The 23,878-nt window shown below is 38.1% G+C and overlaps 1 protein-coding gene across 4 annotated transcripts; it reads left to right on the top strand.

Annotated features, from left to right (window-relative positions):
• The first annotated feature begins 482 nt into the window (after positions 1-482).
• hdx (highly divergent homeobox) lies at positions 483-22,177 on the top strand. 4 transcript variants are annotated; one of them, XM_051128135.1, is made up of 11 exons: positions 483-593; positions 2,975-3,213; positions 4,669-4,815; positions 6,687-7,706; positions 11,038-11,091; positions 11,201-11,341; positions 11,672-11,864; positions 11,996-12,075; positions 12,150-12,239; positions 21,652-21,774; positions 21,855-22,177. In XM_051128135.1, exons 2-11 carry the CDS (start codon positions 3,178-3,180, stop codon positions 22,002-22,004), a joined length of 2,034 nt encoding a protein of 677 aa, XP_050984092.1. In that variant the 5' UTR covers positions 483-593; positions 2,975-3,177; the 3' UTR covers positions 22,005-22,177. The 4 variants fall into 4 exon arrangements, with proteins under 4 accessions (XP_050984092.1, XP_050984091.1, XP_050984090.1 ...); XM_051128134.1 differs by having other exon boundaries at positions 11,195-11,341; positions 12,153-12,239; XM_051128133.1 differs by having other exon boundaries at positions 11,195-11,341.
• The last annotated feature ends 1,701 nt before the right edge of the window (positions 22,178-23,878 follow it).

Here is a 23,878-nt window from a genome sequence, read left to right as displayed (position 1 = left end):
TATTCTATTATTATTATTATTTTCATTCAAATGGGATTTTCTGGGTTTCCTGATGTCATAAAATATAAAAATCTCAAAGCCACTTAAATACACATGCATTTCCCAGCTATTAAAATTTTCGTTTATGTAATATATAAGAATAGGTAACAATACACAATGCTACTTTTATGTAGCGTTATTGATTTTTCCTTTTTCTGTTCTGTCTTCAAGCATCAGCTGCTTAATTTGCATTTTTTCTACTCGTTTGAGCATTTATGGTACTAAACTACTAAAGCTGAAGTTGTATTAATTTTAGTCAGTTGGTATAGTAATATGTATTTTCGTGTCCTCTGACTAGTAATCATCAGCAGCAGCAGCAGCATCATCATCATCATCGATGCTCTTTCTTGTGCAGCTCCCACCCTCACCTCACAGCGCTGGGCGGGGCTGACCGTGTCATGACGCTGATTCTGCTCCTCCATTGGCTCGTGTCACCCCTGACGTCACGATCATGATTAGAATTGATGATCGGACGTTTTGATTTCATTGTCTAGTGAGGGGATTGGTAAAGAAATCTGCTGAATTCGAGGGGTTCGTTGATTTCTCTACAAAAGGTATCTCTCCCGTTTAATCTCCTCAGCAGTGTGATACGGTCGCGGCGCCCGCGCGCTTCTCCGTTCGAACAGCTAATGTCATACATTTAGACCAGCATCGCTTTACGAGCGAGGCAAAATAATAATAATAAAACAAAGTTTCGCGTGGTGGTTTTGGCTCGCGCGTGGCCTCCTGGGCCTGTCTCGCGCACTAGCGCGCGCGTCAGGAATTTCTCTCATTTTGTTTACACTTTACTTCAGTTTAGAAACGCCTTTTCTCCAGTTTGTAACCCCAGCGGCCAACGGTTTATCCCGTGATGAGCCGGGGCGGGGGGTCGTTTGCCCATTTTATCTGTTTGAGATGTCGCTGTTATTATGATTTCATGCACGAGCGCCGATGGGTTAACGTTACATGATATTAACGCGCAAATGAAACGTCGGCAACGAACACACATTTTCCGAACATCCACAACACTGACACGATGAATCAGATGGAGTGTGTTTAGCATGAGCTGTCCGGTGTGATGTGAGGAGTGTGTGTGTTTGTAATGGCGCGGGATGGAGACTTTAGCACTGCAGCTAAACCGCATCAGCACCGACACACATCACAACAAACAGCCCACATCAGCACACTGACACACACACTGATTCAGTTTTAGTTACATAGTTTTAACTCTGTTAGTGTTATTAAAGGAGACTGATCTTTTGTCTTAAGATTTCACTACATTCACGTTGTGATGAAAGTCACGTCTCCTTCACTGTGTCTGGAGAGATGTCATATTCTGTTTTTCTGACAGTACCAAGTTTTATTATCACAACTAACGTTACTGTAATAAATATGGCTGGAACATTGATTACAATAAATTAGTGGTGCACTTTTTAGAATAAGCAAATTATTAAGTTTTATTCTTAAAAACTTTTTTATTTTAATATTTCAGACAGTAAATAATCAGGCTGGACTGAAATGGTTCACTGATGTTTTTGTTCTTTTTTTCAGTGCTGTTCGAGTCACAGCTCTAAATGGATAAAAGATTGAATATAGCACTAATAATACTAGTAATTTAACCCTCTGGTTGTGTTCGGGTCAAATTGACCCGGAAAAGATTTTCTTTTTCCGGAAAATACTAGTTAACGTTATCACATTGGACTTTGTTCACACAGGGTATAAGTACGTCTCAGAAATTTTTTTGAATTTTCATCATTTTTTGTGGCTTTTATTTCACTTAGTCACACTTGTGGTGTTCCCGGTTAAAAATGACGGGACTCCAAACAATTGCTTATAAATCTGTCATTATGCTATATTATCACCAAATATTGGATTCAGTCTTTTTTGTCAACTTGTTTTCTTTCATTTAGGACTGGTTTCGTGTTTCTATTTGCATCTAAATTAATCGTAGGCTTCATTTTTCTGAGAGAAGGTACCTCATTTTTTAAGTGAAAAAATCATTTTTTATGAGTAATTTTCACAATACGAGAGAAAAAATTATGAAAATTTGCACTGTTTCTCACACTAGCATGCTTTAATGTTTAATCAGAAAGTTTGCTTTTAAATGCTTTTATTTTGTACAAAATTGCAAAAAGTCACACTTGTGGTGTTCCTGGTCAAAAATGACCGGACTCCAAACAACTGCTTATAAATCTGTAAATACGCTATATTATCACCAAATATTGGATTCAATCTTTTTGTCAGCTTGTTTTCTTTCATTTAGAACTGGTTTTGTGTTTCTATTTGCATCCGATTAATTGTAGGCCTCATTTATCCAAAAGTAGGCACCTAATTTTTTGAGTGAAAAAAGCATTTTTGTGAATAATTTTCACAATATAAGATACAAAATTTGCACTGTTTCTCAGACTAGTGTGCTTCAATGTTTAATCAGGAAGTTTGCTTTTAAATGCTTTTATTTTGTACAAAATTGCACAAAGTCACACTCATTAAAAATGGCCAGTCACTGAAAGTGAATGGGGAAGAGCACACAAAGCAGGATCTTTATTTTGAAATGATTTTATGTTCTGAAAAGGGGCACAAAGTAACACTTGTGCTGTTCCTGTTAAATCTGACCATTGTGACACACAAAAAAAGAACACATTAAGATTATTTGCATTATAACATTTCATGGAACAACAAACCAAAGCTGTTATGTTTTAGTTATATATGTCCTGCACACTGACACTGTCAGACTGAGACAATATCATGAAACAACAAGCTGACGCTCTCTCTGTGCTAAAGCATTTATTTGTAAACTTTTGTCTACTCTGTGAGAACATGATAATATAGCATATTTATAGATTTATAAGCAATTGTTTGGAGTCCAGTCATTTTTGACCGGGAACACCACAAGTGTGACAGGAATCCGAACACAACCAGAGGGTTAATAGCATCCTTTGCATTCTGTCTTTTTCAGATCTGAGGGGTCTGTCCTGGAGCGAGCAGACCTTGTGTGTTTCTGTCATCCTCCCAATCACAGCATAAGAGCAGTTAGAAGTGTCAGGATGGCTGGACGCTGGTGTGAATAGAGTTGTGCGCGGCGGTGCGTCTCTGCTGTATGTAGAGATTAATTGTAGCTCAGCCTGATTCCTGCAGTCTCTCAGCACATCCATCAGAGGGATGGAAAAATGGCTGGAAAAGAGGAGCATTCACACTGTGAGTATGCGTTATCAGTGCGTATTCACTGGAGACCAGCCCTGAGCCATTCACATGACACTGCATACAGCGTTTGTGCTGGGGGCTCAGTGGTACACAATAATATAGAGCCAAACAAAGCAACGGGGTTATTACTCACATTGGGTTTTATTATTAATAAAGAAGTGTAACTGTTCAACCAGTGTTGGGGGTAACAAGTAACACAAGTTACGTAATCAGATTACTTTTTACAAGTAACTAATGAAGTAATGCATTGCTTTTTAATTTACAAGAGTTGCTTTTTCAAATAAGTAATGGCAGTTACTTTTTTTCCCCAATTATTGATTGAAAGCTCGCCTGTCCCCATACTGAGAGAAATCGGGAGTCAGATGTTACTGTATTCTAGACTAAGTGTGAACATGCATTAATTCAGCTCACTCACAAAAAACAGATTTAGTATTCCTCAAAATGAATAAAAACTGTGAAATGCAACTCAGAATATGACGCAAAACATGCAATAATTCAATATGTTAAATAATACAAATATCCTTTATGTATTTGATCACATTTTAATAACTAGTGTCTTTGCTGCTGACCTTCAATGATCCAATTTAACCTTATTAATAAGCAAAAAATTACTGAAGATTTTTTTTATTATTGCTGAGGAGTGTTGAATTTCCTTCTGCGTTCTGCTGTACAGACATGAATTTATTTTTCCCTCAGCTGGAGGCTTTTGGTGTGAAAGGGCTTTTACTTTTGCCAAACATAGAACTTTTGATATTAACAAGCACTGCCCAATTTGAAAAAGTAACGCAAAAATAATGTAACACATTACTTTCCATAAAAACTTAATAAGTTACATTTTAAGGGAGTAACAATATTGTAATGCATTACTTTTAAGTAACTTTTCCCAACACTGTGTTGATCTGTAACTTACACAAGTATACACCTGACGGACTGTTCTGGGTTCAGTGTTTCAAATAAAAATGTGAAAAAAGTCAAGTAAGTAATCATGGCTTAATTGTTTGTCACGGGGCAGCTGAATGACCTCAGTTATAAATAGTGTAATATATACTGCTGGAAAATGGTGCAGAATGAGTGAAATAGCTCAGATAACAAGGGCTGAAATGCCTGATATTCCCTTGCACAGCTGTGTTTGAAACATTCAAAAGACACGTAAAAACAGTTTGATGGAAACCCAGTCGCTGTTTCGAGAGCACAGCCACAAGACATTTGGTATGGTTTCATGAAGAGATAAAACTAGTGGGACAGATTTGGAGCAAAGCCAACTCATGGGAAACTCTCAGCATAACATTCATCTGCCCAATGCCAGTCATCCCATCACTACAAGCTCTAATAATATATGGGTTTTTACTGTTTTTAGATGATGACATGGCTTTGCTTGTTGCAATAAGCTGTTCTTAACTGTTTAATAGTGTTATTTCATTAATTGCATGACATTCTCTTGGCTTGCAGATGAACTTGAGATCTGTATTTACTGCCGAGCAGCAGCGGATCCTGGAGCGCTACTATGAGAACGGCATGACCAATCAGAGCAAGAGCTGCTTCCAGCTCATCCTGCAGTGTGCTCAAGAGACCAAACTTGACTTCAGTGTGGTTAGAGTAAGCTTGCTTGTTTTATTCATTTAGCATTTCATTTCAGATGATTTAAGCTATTTTGAGGTCAGAAGTTTATATACACGTTATAAAATGTAATAAGAGGGATCATACAAAATGCATGTTATTATTATTATTTTTTAATTAGTGCTGACCTGAATGAGATATTTCACATAAAAGACGTTTACATATAGTCCACAAGAAAAAATAATTCAAAAGTTAATATCCCCTTGATTCTTAATACTGTGTTGTTCCTGAATGATCCACAGCTGTGTTTCGTGATAGTGATAGGGATCATATGTCCCTTGTTTGTCCTGAACAGTTGAACTGCTGCTGTTCTTCAGAAAAATCCTTCAGGTCCCACAAATTCTTACGTTTTTTCAGCATTTTTGTGTATTTTAACCCTTTACAACAATGACAATGTATGATTTTGAGATCCATCTTTTCACACTTTTCTGACTCATATGCAACTATTGCAGGTTCAAATGCTCACTGATGCTCCACAGGGAAAAACTATGCATTAAGAGCCAGCATTTTTTAATTTGAAGATCAGGGTAAATTTTACTTATTTTGTCTTCTGGGAAACATGTGAGTATCTTCTGTAGCTTCTGAAGGGCAGTACTAAATTAAAAAAATATGATATTTAGGCTAAATAAGAAAAATGTACACATTTTTCGTTCTGTTCTTAATGCATTGTGTTTTCTTCTGGAGCATCAGTGAGTGTTTAAACCTTCTGTAATAGTTGCATATGAGTCCCTCAGTTGTCCTTAGTGTGAAAAGATGGGTCTCAAAATCATACAGTCACTGCTGGAAGGGGTTCAAATACACAAAAATGCTTAAAAACCAAAGAAATTATGAGACCTGAAGGATTTTTCTGAAGAACAGCAGCAGTTTAACTGTTCAGGACAAACAAGGGACTCATGAACAACCATCACTAAACAAAAAACACAGCTGTGGATCATTCAGGAACAGCACAGTATTAAGAATCAAGTGTATGTAAACTTTTGAACGGGGTCTTTTTTATAAATACAACTATTATTTTCTCTTGTGGACTATATGTAAATGTCTTTTATGTTAAATGTCTTATTCAGGTCAGTACCAAATAAAAACGTAACATGCATTTTGTATGTTCTATCTTATTTTGGCAAAATAATACACATTTTGCAGATTCTGCAAGGTGTCTGTAAACTTTTGACCTGAACTGTATGTTGTTATTTAGCGGTCGACCATTGTGGGTTTTTCAATGACTGTTACCCTCATCTAAAACTTATTCTATAAGTATTTGCTAAATATTTATAGACTATTTAAGATTAATTTATAAATAGTATTTACTAAAATAATTTCTATATCTACTTGTGCATTACAAGTGATGATTGAGTGTGTTGATTGGCCAATGCACATAATCAAAGTATTGATTTGACTTTTTAGTTGCTTATTAATATTTTATTAGCTCACTTATAACAGTTCCTAGCAAGCAGCTTTTAGCCAAGATGGACAGACAAGTTCAAACAAGAAAAACATGTCAATAAGGGACAATGTAAAGTCCTGCCGCTTACTACATGATTAGTCAGTATACTGTATATAAAAACGGAATTACATTGGCATGAAATATTCATTTGAGTTTGATATTGTGTAAAAATTGTATTTTATATTGTTTTAGAGTTTCCACTAAGAAAAAATAATCTGTTTAATCAGTTTGTCATGCAACGCCTCTGTTCTGATGATATGGGTTTCTACTTTCATGGTTCACTATTTACAAATTTGACTCTGTTAGTGGTATAGAAAAAGCATGGACATTGTTTATAAACCTCCTTTTGTGGTGGAATAGATCCACTTCTTCGAACCCAAAGTGATTTTCTGTACTTTTGTCCTTACAGACATGGGTAGGAAACAAGCGTCGAAAATTGGCATCTAAGGCGGATCAGAACGGAGCTGCCGCTCAACCTCTGTCCCATCAGCATGTTTCGTGCGGATCTGCCGGGGCGCTCGTCGCCGGGTCGGTGCTGACGGCCGAGATGGCGGCCATGCGGAGCATTCAGCGCGGCCCCCCGGTGGCCCACCTCCTCCCTCCGCAGGCCTCGTCCTCATCTTCTTCCTCCTCTCCATCATCTTCCTCTCCGCTCAGCGGTCACAGCGATGTCATTTTGACGGGCATTTACGCCAACTGCTTCGATGCATCTACTCACAATAGGACAGCGACAAAATCATTGCCCTCGCACGCAGAAATGGAGCCGGCCGCTCACGATCGCACAGACGCAGCAGCGCATCGCACCGCCGTGGCAGCCGTCATGCAGCGGAAATCTCCCATCATCCCCGGCTCCAGTGCTCTCAAGTGCAGCCAGACGCTCAAACCCTTCCCCTCCAGAGACTCCGCCGTAATCGCTCCCAGTTGGGCCAAGCAGTGCAGAACCTCTCAGCATCCGTCGTGGCCTCAGACCTCCCCTCAGAAAACGGCCCCGGCACATCGCCCTCCTGCAGACGCTAGCGCTCAGATTCAGCATGTTTTCACCCTGGCCGGATTAGGGGAGCTGTCGCAGCGGCCTCTCGCTCAAGACCTGGCGGTGAGGAAGACGAGGCCGGTCGAGGCGTTGGAGGTGTTCTCGATCGCGATGGAGACGGCCGACGCTGATGACGAGTACTCCAGAGAAGAGGAGCTGGCCAACATGGCGCTGCAGATGCAGTGCGGTAAAGGCAGTGTGGATAGTGGGCGGAGCTCCAGCGCAGCTTCCTCTTCCTTGACTGACAGCCCGGGACTCACAGAGAGGAACTCAAACTCTGCTCTCTTTGGAGAGAAAGGATGTCAAACCAGCAGCTCCTTATTGAGCAGAACATCCTCCCCCAGCAACTTCCCACTAAAACTGCTCTCGCAGGCGTCTGCCAGAATCCCCTGTCTCAAGGTATGTTTGCCACGTTGTACTTACACAGTGAGCCCAAATTTTGATATTAATGGCTGTTACATTAATACATAAAAAGGAACCATTCACAGTTAAATGGAAATGAATTTGACCTTTCCCATGAGGTTAACACTGGTTCTCTCCATCATTTAAGAAAAATTAACTAATAAATTGTGCTGGTTTCAGTAATTAATTGCCCCTCAATCTAAAATGAGTTATTGCAAATGAATTTCACTTTGAATGTGAAATGTGAAAACGGCATTGAGACTATAGATTTTTAAATATTTGTTTAATGGCATTATTTTACCAAGTATTATGAAAGAAGGCCAGCATTATGGATATTGATGCACCTATTAAATGGATTTTTTTTTATTTCAAGTTATGGGGATGAAATGAGTAATTATAGCCATTTAACATTACAGTATAATTGAAAGCCAAATATATTTCACCATAGAACATTAAAAATTATTATAACAACTTAAGCAAGTAAAGTTAAAATAATGTTTACATGAACCTATTATATTAAAATGTCCCACCTGTGCTTCTGTCTCTGTTAATATTGTTTGAATGAGAGCTGTCAGTTCATTATTTAAGTTTGCGCTTTTATAGGGGATCAAGCATGTAACGTTGAAACTGTATTGTAATTGTTAGAACGGCCAAGGGTCAGCGATCTCCATGTAAAACTGATCGTGCAGACCGAACCGTAAGTCGTAGAGACTTGAAACTTGGAGGGATGGTAGTACTCACACCACCGACAATGGCGCCAAGGCTCGCCCCAGTCGGCCTGACGGGGGCGCCACAGTCATCAAAAGTATGAAATCACTCATAACTCCTAAACCGTCAGTCGCAGGCCCAAGCGTCTTATGTCGTTGAGATTCCTGGCTCACACCAGACAAAATGCATGCCTCATATTCGATCGTGAGTCTTGGCGAAATATTTGGGTATTTTGGATTTTTTTTTAAAACTTACTTTTGCGAACTAGTCCTAGGTTTTTTGCCTGATTGGAACCAAACTAGTGCAGAAAGATTCTCTGGAGAGTGAATATCAATAATTATCAACAAAAGTATAGCTTTCGACTCAACGATGCAAAGGGACACCAAACCGTTCGAAAGGGGCAGGGCAGCTTTTAGTAAAATGACTATAACTCCTGAATGGAGTGCAATATCTTTGCCAAACACAGGACACTTATGTAAGAGCTCAATCTGAGGTCACAGGAAAAATGGCAGAGCTTGACTCGCTACGAGAGGGAACAAACATAAAAATGGCTATACTTAGTCAACCATTTGTCCTATCAGCATGAAAATCGCTGTGCATGGTCTTGTTCCAAATTGCCAAAAGTGTCTATAAGGACATTTGTGTATCTCAAAAAAGAATATCCTTCATTGGCTGATGAAATTTGAGCACCCATTAGACAAGGACAACAGAGGCTGATCGGAACGAAACTCAGTGGGCCCATTTGTCTCATGGCCCTAAAGATTTGTGAGGCATTTTTTAAGGTCGTAAACAATTGTACATTGAGCGGTGTCTCGCACATACACATGATGTTCATATCATACGATAGAACTCCTCATTCTGGACAACTTTGCCTCTAGAACCACTGCTGTCAATCAAATCGTTTGTTAAATGATTGAGAAGATAATTTTGCAAAACTAGTCCTGGGTTTACTAGTCCAGTACACTTCTCTGGACTCTAGGTCAATAAATATATATATATTTTTAAACTTACCCTTTGGGAAGCTGTAACAGGCTTGTTTAGAAAAGGGACTTGTCCAAACTTACCCAAAATTCCATAAAGCCTAAAGGAAATCTCAAAACCTCAAGAAACCTGGTGAGCATGCAAAGTTTTAGGGAGATCGGACCACAGCTAGTGCTATACCTATATTAAAAATGGATTCAAAAACACTGTATTTACACGCATACACTAGATCAGGGGTTCCCAAGGCCCCCCTATGCCTGACATTTATACTTATACTGTACTTCCTCAGCAAAGAAAAAGGGGTTTATTTTTAAACCTTTTTTGTTTTTATTAACCAAAATATTTGTTTTGCCTTTTTATTCTTCTACTGCATGTAAACCCCCCCTCAAAATTCAAACAAACTTTAAATTAAAGCTATACTTTGTAACTTAAAAGAAAACCCTCTGCTCAATTCTAACATTTTAAAATAATATATTTACATATACAGATTTAAAGCACTTGAATTCTTTAATTCAGACATTCTTTACAACTTCAGAGGACTTTTTCTTAAATAAGTGAACCTGCCCAACAGTACAACAGGGAGATGCCAAAAGACCAGTAACTAAACCTGTCCCTTTAAACTGAACTGACTGAATATCTGGATATTCAGATCAAAGCCTCGAGAGCGTGCATAGTTTGGGAGTCGATAGCGGACTTGTGTGTGCCTAATGTACGACTTCGCGTCATGCATTAGGTACGTGCAAGTATGTTATTACTCTGATCGTCTTTACATTAGCACCGCTGTTTGCTTCATGCAGCTGAGAGATGTAATTTGCATGAAGCGTTCGGAAGTTTTGAGCCGCCATTCAGTCTGTATTTAACAGTGGCGATAAGGCTTGTCCGAAGCAATCACAGAACACAAGAGAGGCCATGCTTTGATAATTTTAATTTAACACATTAACAATGAAATTAAACAATTATAGGATAATATAGACTATCTCGCGGCCCCCCTGGAGGATCACTGAGCCCCCTAGTGGGCCGCAGCCCCCTGGTTGGGAACCCCTGCACTAGATCTTCCTATTGTACAATCGAGCTCCTGATTCTGAACAACTTTGCCTCTAAGACTACTGCTGTCAATCAAATCAAATTGTTCATCAAATATTCAAGATTATTTAATAAGACAACTTTTGTGAACTACTCCTAGGTATATACTGCAGTACAATTCCCTGGACTCTCTAGATTTATAATTATCAAAAAATTATTGAACCTCAGTCTTTGCTTAGATACAACAGGGTCATTTTAAAGGTGGCATGACCATTATACCCAAAAGCTTATAACGATGCGACAGATGATTTTAAACAAACATGCAACATTTTATTTGACCATAGGTGGCACTATAACAGTCATGAATGTGTCATCAGAATGATCCTGAAACTGACATTTCAATGTAAAGAAACTTACATACAGTTGTTTTAAAATTTTTGGTTTCAGTATTTTATGTGAGGGTCAATCCTCTCTCTGGGATCACTATTATTTGTTCTTATTTCTGTACCTAATCACTTTTAATCACTGAGATGATCACATTACTGACAGAATCAAAAACAGGTTGTGACTTAATCTCTAAAGGGCCAAAATAATTTTTTTCTTTTGTATTTTTTAGGTAACAAGTAACATGTCAGCTCCCTGGCTTCACAGTAACTCAAGGAAAAGAACGGTGAGTGCCTGTAATATGCTGACGCTCTTCTCTAGCACGTCAGAGATCACTTTACTGTCAGCTTTTGATGATGGCTTTAATAAAAGGTGTAGTGTTTATTAAGCTGCAGGACAGGACGCAGTTCAGCGACAGAGACTTGTACATGCTGAAGCGATACTGGGATAACGGCATGACCAGCCTGGGCTCTCTGTGCAAAGAGAAGATCTTAGCGGCAGCCAATGAACTCAGTGTGGACACTGAAATTATCAAGGTACAGAAAGCCCGTTTCTATCCGTTTTATGAGCTTCACACACAGTTTAAAGGTGTCAGATGTCAGCGTTTGCTTATTTGTAAATTATAATCTAAAGTACAGTTCCACCGAATCTCATGTAGAGATTCTGATTCTCATTTAGAGTTTATCTGTTGTTCCAACCGTTTTCTCATGACATTACATAGCCTTACCTTGTTTCTTAATCATGTGACTTAATTCATATCAAATAATGCCTTTTTACATTTATCTCACTTATTCTCAAAATCCATTCTTTCTATAAAATGTCATCACATCAGTGCTGAAGGTCTTTCTGAAATCTGTGTTTGACAGACATGGATTGGTAACCGCAGAAGGAAGTATCGTTTGATGGGCATTGAAATTCCTCCACCTAAAGGAGGGCCGATCATGTTCCCAAATCAGACAGCACCTCATTCACCTCACATCCTTGAGGACGACCGTCAGACTCCAGAGCTAGGAGAGGCCAGCGAACACAATGACGTTGCGTCACTCTGTTTGTCTGATGGTGGGAATGATTTTCATGCCGTTGATGAATGAGATCACGTATTGACATTTAATTACATCCTTGGCACAGAAAACAGTATTGCTTTAAGCCATTTTATGTGTAGTAATTGAACGTTTGCCTTTTTTTAAAAGATGGAGCCAGTGATTTGTATCTGAAAGAAAATGATGATGTGAACGATGAATCAGATGGTTCCACCCCTGCTAAACATGTGGTATGAGCACATATTCATTACAGTTTAACAATTTGGTCTTTGCCAGCAACTCAAACATGAAAACTCTCTTCTAGAAGATTGAAATTGTTGAAGACGACGACGATGATGATGGTGACATGTTGACCACAGAGATGGAACAGATGCATAACCTCTTAGAGTTCAAGGTAAGCAGAGAATCAAGAGCTACATGAGATAACGAAGAACCCCACAAAGAGCAGGACAAATGGATCTGGCCCCATATGCTTTTATTTTCAAAGAATGACTTGTAAAGAAACGCAGGCCTCTGCTTTGTGTTCATCTTCCAACATCTTCCAGCTATCCCTTATAGGGATAATTCACCTAAATTGCCATACAAAACCTGAATGCATTTCTTCTGCAGAAAATTATCGTGTGAGTTCGGTATGACATGAGAGGCAGTAGATGATGACACAACTTTCATTTTGAGGTAGACTGTTTCTTTAATAACTCACATCTCCCTTTACGCTGTGTCCTAAGCAGACTGCGACAAGAAACACATGAAAAAAGTAATTTACCATGTTAGTCAGAGTGTTTGGAGAAATCACTTCATTGCTCAGATCTGTTACAGAGTTCCCAGTTGGCTCCCTCACTGAACTGCGAGTCATGTTCCAATTATTTTTGGATCGGTTACTGTAATGTAATACATACATTAGTATACTGATTCGTCATGTAATTAAAGGTACATATTCACAACATGCCAGTAACTGTTGTTAAAAGTTGAAATAGGAACATATATGCACTCACTGAACTGAAGCACTTCAGCATGATTCTACAATTATCAACAACAACAAACAACAACAAAAAGTTTGATTTTAGGCATCAATAGCTTTCTAGTCTTGTTATTTATTATTATTATTATTATTATTTTATTTTATTTTTTTGGTCTGGAGCCCTGCTGTATTTAGATTCTAATTTATTAAATAAGGCCAAGGTATTACAATTTTCTAGTGACTTTTATAATAATGACTTTTGACAAGCATACTTTAGAGTCTAGACTATATGTATGTAGGGCTGGGCGATATGGGCAAAAAAATTATCACTTTAATTTTTTAACATCAGTCGATATCGATAATTATCACGATAAATGTCAAATCTTTATTTCTTTCAAGTTTAAAGTCAGATTTTTTGCGCCAAAGTGAAAGTTGTAGAAACCAGACCATTAATTTTCCTTAACAAAATAAATATGTAAATATAAAAATTAATTTCTAAATGTTCTAATGAGTTATATTGTTTCAAATCAAAAACCAGGTTTGGGTTGTCTGATAATGATGAATAATAATAATAATAATAATAAAATCACTTTCTTTGTCTCTTAGAAATGCAAATTTGATAGTAGCTTGAAGATGCAGAGGTAAATTTTTGTTCATTATCAATCATTCTGACCCAGTTTTTTTTTTTTTTTTATATAAGCATTGGTCTCCCATAGTAGCAAGCATACATTTTAAATCATGATAAACACAGTTAAAACCACACATAATGGTACCTTCAATACCATGGTAAAAATATAACTACATGGTTTTTGTATGAAAAACGGTAGTCTAAAAAATGTCCAGTATAAATGCACACATGCTACAGCTTAATCACAAAAACATACATACTATAATTATATACCATTACTCCTGTATACTCCTGAGTGTTACTACAGTAAATCCTGGTAAATGATGGCGACCTGTAGATTGAAAAGCCTTCTGACTGTCTCGTTGCACACAGCTTTCAACTAGTTTGAATCACAGAGTCATTTGTGTTCATTGCTGAATTCAAGTGTTTCACACTGGATCTCACAGTGCTGTTTAGTGCTCGCGTGAAGGAGTAAATGCATCTTCTCTAGTGAGCTCGCCCGCGCAGTGTAGCAGTTTGAGCTTTGTTCCAAGCGGATAAACGGTCCGTGTGGCGCGATTCAAATGAGTCGTGCTGTTTCGTTCTACTTTTGGCACATAAAAATTATATTGAACATTTATCGAACTCTTCATATTGTTTTATCGACAAAAATTATATTGCGATAATTATCGTTATCGAATTATCGCCCAGCCCTATATGTATGCCAAATTTGATGATAACTTCCAGGTGAATCCATGAGTGATGGAAACAGATGCTAACAACAGCTTATTCAGACTAATGTTTTTATTACTTATTAAATACATTTAAACAGAAAGATTGGGGGGAGAAAAGTCTGTGCTGTCACTCCCCTCTGGAGCCTCATCAATAGGCAACGCATGCGCTGAGGAGCTCTGAAGTAAACTACTCCTGGAACCCTGGAGCAGGTTATGTTCAGAGAATACATTGCTATGGACTTGTATGTTGTATGTGTGACCCTGGAAGTTACCTCTATTTTTTTGGAATTGAAAGTAGATTTAATTTGAATCTTATATTTTATTTCATACGTTTTCCTAAACCAAAACCAATGTTGTTCTGAAAGCTAGATCCCGGCTGATGTGCATTCCTGACATTAGAGCGGTATATAGTAGAAACACCATGGGTTTATCTAGCTACAGTGTTGTGCTGACTCTTTTACAAGCTTTCACTAATGTCTTTCATTAATTAAAACCACTTTGTCACACACAGCACTGTATTTTACATTTAATCATTTTGAGTGAATGTGGCAATCACTGAGTTTCACATACATGAGCAAAATAGTCCAATTTGAGGCTCAGTCCTGTGTGTGGTGATGGATCACTACAAAAAAGTTTGGACTGATAAATTTTAAAAATGAAATGAAAAAATGTATATTTTAAGTACTTTTTATAAGGAGTACCTCTGGATAATATTTACCAACCTTGTGTGAATTGCGGAAATCATCTATGATAAAATGTCTTGCAGAAATAAAAATCTGTTTGTCTGTTTGATTGCGGGTCACTAAAGGATTCAGAAGGCAAAAGAAAAGAATTGTTGCTCTCCTTGCAGTTCCAGTTCATACCTAAATGACTTATTTTCTTCTGTGGAACATGATGGTGTAGGGACTCACTTTTAATGCCTAATAAAGCTCACAACCAAGTCCAAACAGCTCACTGATCATTTTATAGGTGTTCTGATTGGTTTTGGTGAAAAACAACCCAACCGTTTTAGAGCGCTTTACACTCTAGTACATTGTTTCCATGCTGCTTCTGTCATTGCACCAATGTAAAATGTGCCGCTTTGTGCTTTAGCTTTAATGTGAGTCACAATGTCCAGGCGTTGTAATAAATCCAACTGGATATTCATTAAATTATCACATTTTGTGTTCCGTAGAAGAAAGAAAGTCATTTGGTTTTGGATTGGAACCGCAAGGACAACAACAAGAATTCTTTCACCTCTGAATCCTTCGTTGTGTCAAAATGCAGGCTTCATACTGGTTCCAAATGAGATGAGGGTGAGTTTTGGGTGATCTGTTCCTTGTATTCCTAAGGTATTAGCTACTATTACAGCATACTTGTGTATCTTTTAAACCACTTTTTCTTCTCTTTAGATACTGTTGATGAAATGCTTATTATAAACACTTTGGTATAGATGACAGCTAAGGCGTTTGTTGCAATGCTGTGAAAGAAATTCCCTCTGGGGTTCTCTTAAGTTAAACCACTTAATGGTTTTCATGCAACCAAGCCTAGCAGATTATTCAGTCCACTTCTAATTAGTTTGCCAAATGGTTGATAAGGCTCCTATGAAGCATGTTTGAAAACTCATCAGTCTCATTGGCCTTCGTGAAGTCAGGTGATGTAGCATGGTGTGTCAGTGAAACCATAGAAGAGTGCCTACATCACAGAATCTACAGCTTCTTTGTCTTTGGGAAACGGATTGTCTGCTGAGTGCATGTTAATAATAAAGCTTAGTGCCTGACATCAATTTTAACTGCTCACCTGAGTATAGGAGGTGTGTGATGCTTTGTGCATTCTTTATTATGGGGCTGTCAGTGTTGAGATATTGGAGGAATCAGTACTCAGCCTGCTTTTACACTACAGCAGCCTCAAACTACTCTGTGGTTGTGGGGCTTCATGAGCATGGATATGAGGTGATGCAGAGGGTGGAACAGACTCTTGAGAGTCATCTCTCCTTCATCTGTGTCATCGTGGAGGAAACCTGGCTTACATCTAACTTGGTTGGCAAGGCTTTTGTAGCCACAGGTCATTCTGGTGCATTCCTCCACACCATGGCGGAGTTGCAAGTATTCTAGGCTGACCTGCCCGAAGATATGGATTGTGGTGAGGGATTAGACCAGGGGTGTCCAAACTCGGTCTTGGAGGGCTGGTGTCCTGCAGAGTTTAGCTCCAACCCCAATTAGACACACCTGAACCAGGACCAGGGTTGAGAAACACTCTTCTAGTATGCCTAGTAAGAGCTTAATTAGCTGGTTCAGGTGTGTCTAACTGGGGTCGGAGCTAAACTCTGCAGGACACCAGCCCTCCAGGACAGAGTTTGGACACCACTGTGTAGTGAATTTCGCTTTTGCCAACCTAGGGAGGCGAAATAGTGTATGGGTGATGGGTACTCGCATCACAAATGACATTATGATTCTTGGATCACGTGTCAGTTAATGTGTGGTTATGAATACATCACGTAAGAAAGATTGGTGGGAACAAAAGATAGACAAGAGTAATCAACAACTTCTAAATGAATATCATGAATGAAAGGGGGTTAAGTGCATTAGATGCATAAAATGCAAGTGATTATGTTGGGTGTTGCTATGTCAGAGCTACGTTATCTGGAAAGATAAACTGTTGCTACTCTGAAACAAATATGGTGAAGAACATTATTATTCATTATTATTATTATTCAGAATATGGTCGTATCTGTTGCTGTCTCAAAAGCTGGAAATTTGGACTTGGTATCTGTTGTTGTCTCACCTTTGTGGATCGCAGACTTAGAACTGGTTGATCTGTTAGTGTCTCTTGGATGTGCTGGAGACTCAGAATTGTGTGTTTCTGTTACAGTCCCTTCCCACGCGGGTAGCAGACTCAGAACTGGTGTTTCTGTTATTGTCTCACCTTTGCAGGCCGGAGACTCAGAACAAGGAGTGTCTTTTGGAAGGGTACCTTTACCCCTTTCCAATGAGGAAGAGATTGCAATTTGCCTCTTCTCCATTTCCGTGCTGTGATTGGCTGGTTCCATCAGAGTAGGGGGACATGTGGTGGCCCAACCTTCTTTCCTCCTGTGGAATTTATTTGCATAGTCCGAACACACAGTTAGAAAAGTGTCACTAAAGTTTTACCGGTGCATTTCTCACTTCTCACACCACAACCAGAATGCATTTGGCAATGTTACGAACACACCTGATGGAAAAGTCCAAACATGATAGAAAGAGATTGAACTGTCATGCATGCATTCATTTGTCCATTAACAGCCGAGTTTGTGTAAGATGTTGCACTACACGTTGCTGTCACTAGGAATATAGTTATTTCTCTATATATATAAGTATAAGATGTGTGTGTTGTAGTGTGCATCAGTTTTAAAGTTTGAAAACAGTTATGAATTCACTTGGATGGATCTTTGTGATCTCTCTCTGTTTCACTCACTGCCTCTGCATCTGGAGGTCCTAAGGAATTTTTATGGTCGGTCACAGGCCAAAACCTTCGGAATCAGTCTCAAGGTGGGTGGAGGGCAGAAACTGTATTTTGACCAATAGAAGTTCTGTCCTTCCCGGGCTTTGTACCAAAGGTCTTCTTCTTGCCCTCTAAGAGGTGTCTGGCTGTTGTCCTGGCATCTTTATCTGATGGCGTTGGACAGTTTGCTTATGTTAGTCCACCAAGAGCCAATGAAAATGTAGCAAACCTTTGTCCACTGTTGTGGTCAGGGAGGGGCCCGCCATAAACTGGGCCCTGGAGTGTGCTGTCCACTACAACTGGATTAGACACAGAGGCAGTGAAAGAACTCCACCGGGTCACAGATCTCACTCTCCATGCCACCAAGCAAGTGGCCTGTGTCATCAACTGTTCAATGACTGGCTCAGTCCCACAGGGATTAAAGAGGACAAATCCTTTTTCTGAAACACCCAATTTTGCCCCTGTGCCTGAGAGGCAATCAAGTAAACTGCATAGTAAGCGGCAACTGTCATCTATAGGTACCAGGAAGAGGCAACTGGTGTCATTCAAAGAGCTGATCTCTCACTGCATCTGGGAGCCAACCGAAGGCCAGTGAGGCTGCTCATGCCTTCCTTTGCAGAGATAGGGGTTCGGCCACCAAACAAAATCTGAGTTGTCCAAGAGAAGGTCCGATATGAGGGTCATGATCTCCTTGTGGGACCTAATACTGATGGATGCAGGTCTTTGAGGTTATTCCTCCACCTCTGATGCTTCAGGAAGTAGAAATGCTCAGCAGTTTTTCTACTCCATCTTTCCTCATTAGCAGTCTCTTAGTTTAGCATGTTCAGTCAGTACTTTCCTTTCGGTCTTGCCTTATCACCAAGCATCTTTATGAAGTGCATGGGTGCAGCTCTGCCTCTTTTGCAACTCCAGGATTTACATTGACATCTGGCTGATCCTTGGCTGGTCAGAAGAGTTTCCAACTTGAAATTGAGACAGGGTGCTTGGGTCTGAGACTGAACCTCAAGAAAAGTGTGCTATCTTAAAGACAGAGAGCCAGTTTTGGGGGGTAATATGAGATCCACAATGCAGACACAGCTGTCTCTTGCATGTGTGGATTCAGTCCTTGCTGCTATTGGCAGCGTCAGTCTAGGCCAACATATCAGAGTCAATCAAATTCAGAGACTGCTACTGTACGTATCACGGTAGCAGCAGTTAACATCATTGGGTCTGCTGCACATAAGGGCCATTTCAGTTCTGGCTCAAGAGCTGGGGATTTAACTCTTTGAACAGCCTGACAAGGGTCATGCGAGGGCTTCATACTGTTCTTCTGTGGAAAAGACCCTGGTTTGTAACTTAGGATCCCACTCCTGGGGTGTGCTGCTATTGCACAACTCACAGCAGATACCTCTCTGATGCCAGCTTGTGGTCCTTGGAGGGCCCTCGTCTCTCATGACACATAAACTGTCTGGAAATGAGGGTAGTATATCTAGCAGTGAAATATTTCCACATCTGAGGGGCTACCATATGTTGGTCTGATCAGACAACACAACGGTGGTCTCTTACATCAGTCTCTTGAGAAGGGTATTTGTGCTCTTCATTCATGCTTTTCAGGCAGACACAGCATATCTTGCTCTAAGATAATTTTATATTTCAGGGCCCTCATTTATCAACAGTGCATAGAAATGGTTCTATATTTTGTCCTACAAATGAAATTTAGAATGTAAGTACAAAAAGTCTGTATTTATCAAGCGTGTGCTTGCAGTGCTTACGCACACCAATAAGTAATCATTGCTGATAAATCCCACATGTTCTTAAGCACCATGCTTATTCACATTCATGGTCATTTGCATTCAGAAACGCCTCCAGTGAAGCATATATGGTGACAACACCTCCCTTTATAAATCACGTGAATGTATATGTCCTCACTGACAAAGATGACAAAGAAAGCGATACTGACTGAGAAGTCATTCTGTGCTCTAAACAGATCACTAAACAGATTAGTGCACCCTTTGTAAACACATTCCTGCACAGTGCATCGTTTGCCTAATCTTCCAGCAAAGCGAGATCAGCCATGACACTATACGTTTAAAGGGGTCATCGGATGCAAAGTTCACTTTTACATGTTGTTTGAACATTAATGTGTGTTGGCAGTGTATGTACAAATCTACCCTATAATGATAAAAATCCATGCAGTGGTTTTTAATTAAAATGTAAAAATAATATCCCCTTTTTCAAATCGAGCCATTCTCAGATGCCTGTTGGTGTGGTGTCACACCCACAGAGGCCGCTCCCACCATAGTTGATTGACATGAGCGTCTTACCTCAGACCTCCATTGTTTTGATGCCGGAGCAGGGCTGTAAGTTAGACAAAAATATCTCCGATTGAGCGATTGAGGTGTTGTGTTGCTGGATGTAATAATGAACATAGTGGTTGTCATTTACTCCCGACATCTGAGCAGCTGAAGATGCAGTGGATTAAGTTTGTTTGTGAAGGGAATGCGCCTCCCGATCTACATATATCCGTCTGTGTTCGCGCAAATCATTCATGATCCAGCTTCACTTACAGCAGAAGTGAGTATAAGGTTTTTTTTTAATGAATCTCTGCAATCACCTTTCCTAATAACATGCTAGTTAGCAAGTTTTGCGGCTAAATGTGGCTGAAGTAAACCGGCTCGTCACTCCACAGTGAGAAGAGAGGGGCGGGGCGAGCAGGTCTCATTTGCATTTAAAGGAACAATCCCTCAGAATGGGATGAATTTGACAAGGTAAAAAAAGGTGTTGTTTTACACAACCATTGAGGATTTTTAACCAAAGTATATTATAGACTTTTCATTAAGACCCTAAAGAATCACATCAACTTGTGGAAAATGGGCATCCGATGATCCCTTTAAAATGACTTCCGAGGTGTCTTTTATAGCTTTTCACAGCAATTATGCAGATGTTAAGCTTGAAATTGAGTAACTGCAATTAAAGGACACAGGGGAACACGTGGAGGCACTTTCTTTTTGTAGCATCACCATTCTACCCATAGATTCTCTGCGTAAGCATGCTGAGAGTTGTGCTTACACACATTACACACATTCCTACATATAAGTACAAGTTGGTAGATCTCACACTTTGCGTGAAAGTTCTTACACACACATCTGTGCGTATGCGCTGTTGATAAATGAGGGCCCAGGATATGCAAACTTGGGAGTAGACATCCATGATCCAAGAAAAGGGAATTGTAGCTGCAGAATCAAAAGAAATCATTTGTAAATTGGAATATCCTTGATCAAAAAAACTGTTGAAAATAACTTTGCACCAGTGTTTTCTCCAAACATCATCGGACACCATTAGACAATTCATATGTCCTCCATTATGGCAGACTTTAATAAGTTTCTGGGTCACAGGCTCAAGGACAGAAGTGCAAGGAAATGAGGATGTACAATTTAGGAAATGAGAAGCACCTATTATCGCTCTTCAAAAATGAAAACCTCCCATTGTCCCTTGGCTTGTCACACAGTCTTACATGTTCACTCTCAGTCAGATTTATACACTGCCATGGTCTCAGTTACTACATGATATATACCAAATCTCTATATTCTAACAGCTTTCACTTCGCTAACTTAATAATTTAAAGTTGTCATTTATTTATGCTTATCACAGTGGTTTTCAGTCATGGATTGGCCATTGGCATGTTTTGGCATGATCGGATCCATTGATTACTTTCAGTTCTCTGAACTGAATCCATGAAGCCTGAACTTTTCCTGACAGGTGACTGTGTGATTCAGTTGACCAGTGAAATCGGCTGACCACAGACAACACTGGGACTGTTATTCCCACTATTATTAGATATATTTTGAATCATTTCATACTTTAAGTATACACTTGTCTGCACATGAGAGATGCAGCTGTGTGCACGCAGTCTCAGGCATCTTATTTCTAGTCTGTGTTAAGTGTGAGAGGATTTGGACATTATAGAGGTTTAATGATAACATTTACTATGCTTTATACAGTACTATACTGCACTTAATATTATATGTAATTTTTGATCATTGTTTAAATGTGTGTTTTGTTTCCTCAGAATGAAGAAGTGCAGTTCCTTGAAAATGAGCTGCAGAACCAGAAACTGAAGTTCTCCAAGCTGAAGAGCTTCACTAAAAGCCTGCTGATCGCTGTGAAAAACAAAGACAGAAAGAAACAGCAGGTGAGAAAACATAATCTGATGAAACTTTGAGACGCACTGAAAGAAATCACATCGTAATCGGTGCGTTTGTGTGTTGTCAGGAGCTGTTAGCCAGTCTACCTCAGAAAGTGAATGAGGACTGGGACCTGGGCCTGGAAAACCACAGCGAGTCTGGCGTAGAGACGCCCGTCATCCAGAAAGAGTCCTCTGTATCAGAGGAGGAGGACGACACGGATCAGATGAGACTATAAATGCAGGGCAGCTTCCACCTCTTCTGTTACTCTCACACGCCACATAGTGCCTGTGGAAACAAACCAATAACTGTTGGACCCCACGAGTCATTTTCTACGGCATATGTCATATCAGACTGCCTTGGCCGGGTCCAGTACTATCAAATAAATGCCACTAAGTCAACACAAAATTGTCTCTTCTCATTTTTATGTCCGAAAGCATGAAATTTACTGATTAGGATTATAATTAAGCCGGTTTATACAAGCAGGAGAGCTGCTGCTCTGAACCAGTTGAATCAGTTGAACCGATTAAACGCTCAAAACGCCACACACTGATCACACCTGCTGGTCAGAACGGTGTAAATCCAATGAAAACTACAAACAAGTGGCAAAAAGTTTTTGTTTGTGGTTTATTCTTATTGGTTAGTGAGGCCAATATGAGACTATTTACTACAACTCTTTCTTTTTTTTAATACAAATGTGTCATTAAACATGTCTACAACTATATATAGCTGATTCATGGTTCACTGAGGTCAACCCCTAGTGGTGAACAAATGAAATTTCAAAGCAGTTTTACAACAAACTTAATTTATTTACATCACTTTGGCAGTGTGATAGATGCACTGAATCACTGGTTTGTAACAAATGATTTGTTTCAGAATGACAGGCTGACCAAGCAAATAGCTTGAGTTTCAGACTGAAACTGCCCAGTTGGTTCGGATACTTGTTTTTCCTTCAGGCAAATCTCAGCCAAATCTGAGGACTGGATCAAACTGTTGTGTAACAATTGATTTTACACAATACTTGGTCTACAGTTTATTTTATTTTACTTTGTTACATTATTTTAATTTAATTTATTTTATTTTATTTTTCTATTTTGTTTTATTTTATTTTAACTTTTTACTTTATTTTACTTATTTTTGTTATTTTACTATTTTCTATTTTACTTTATTTTATTATTTTATTTCATTTTTTATTTTACTTCATTTAACATTAATTTACTCTATTTTATTTTGTTTTACTATTTTATTTTATCTTATTTTACTTTAACTTTTTACTTTATTTTATTTCACTTATTTTAGTTTACTTTATTTTACGTTATACTTTATTTAACATTATTTTAATTTACTCTATTTTATTTTACTATTTTATTTTATTTCATTTTTATTGTATTTTTTATTTTACATTTTTATTTTACATTATTTTTACTTTATTTTATTTCACTTATTTTATTTTACTTTAATTACATTATACTTTATTTAACATTATTTTAATTTACTTTATTTTATTTTACTATTTTATTTAATTTCATTGTTATTGTATTTTATTTTACATTTTTATTTTACATTATTTTTACTTTTATTTACTTTTTAAATTGTATTTAATTTTACTTTATTTATCCTATTGCTTTATTTTATTTTACTTTATCTTATATTTTACCTTATTTATTTTACTATTTTATTTCATTTTTACCTTATTTTATTTACTTTTTTATTGTACTTCATTTTTACCTTATTTTATTTACTTTTTTATTTTATTTTATTGTATTTTATTTTATTTTACATTTTTATTTTACATTATTTTTACTTTATTTTATTTCACTTATTTTATTTTACTTTAATTACATTATACTTTATTTAACATTATTTTAATTTACTTTATTTTATTTTACTATTTTATTTAATTTCATTGTTATTGTATTTTATTTTACATTTTTATTTTACATTATTTTTACTTTTATTTACTTTTTAAATTGTATTTAATTTTACTTTATTTATCCTATTGCTTTATTTTATTTTACTTTACTTTATCTTATATTTTACCTTATTTATTTTACATTATTTTTACTTTATTTTATTTCACTTATTTTATTTTACTTTAATTACATTATACTT

This window comes from Labeo rohita, chromosome 14 (assembly GCF_022985175.1).
Source record: "Labeo rohita strain BAU-BD-2019 chromosome 14, IGBB_LRoh.1.0, whole genome shotgun sequence".
Taxonomy (NCBI): Eukaryota; Metazoa; Chordata; class Actinopteri; order Cypriniformes; family Cyprinidae; genus Labeo; species Labeo rohita.
Note: the sequence above shows the minus strand (reverse complement) of the source record. Positions and strands in the feature narration are given on the sequence as shown.

Excerpts from the sequence above, each read along its gene's own strand:
- hdx (XM_051128133.1), top strand. The coding sequence starts at position 3,178 with ATGGAAAAATGGCTGGAAAAGAGGAGCATTCACACT. Across the intron at positions 11,092-11,194 it reads GTAACTCAAGGAAAAGAACG|CTGCAGGACAGGACGCAGTT; the intron begins GTGAGTGCCTGT and ends GTGTTTATTAAG. Across the intron at positions 12,076-12,149 it reads CCACCCCTGCTAAACATGTG|AAGATTGAAATTGTTGAAGA; the intron begins GTATGAGCACAT and ends ACTCTCTTCTAG.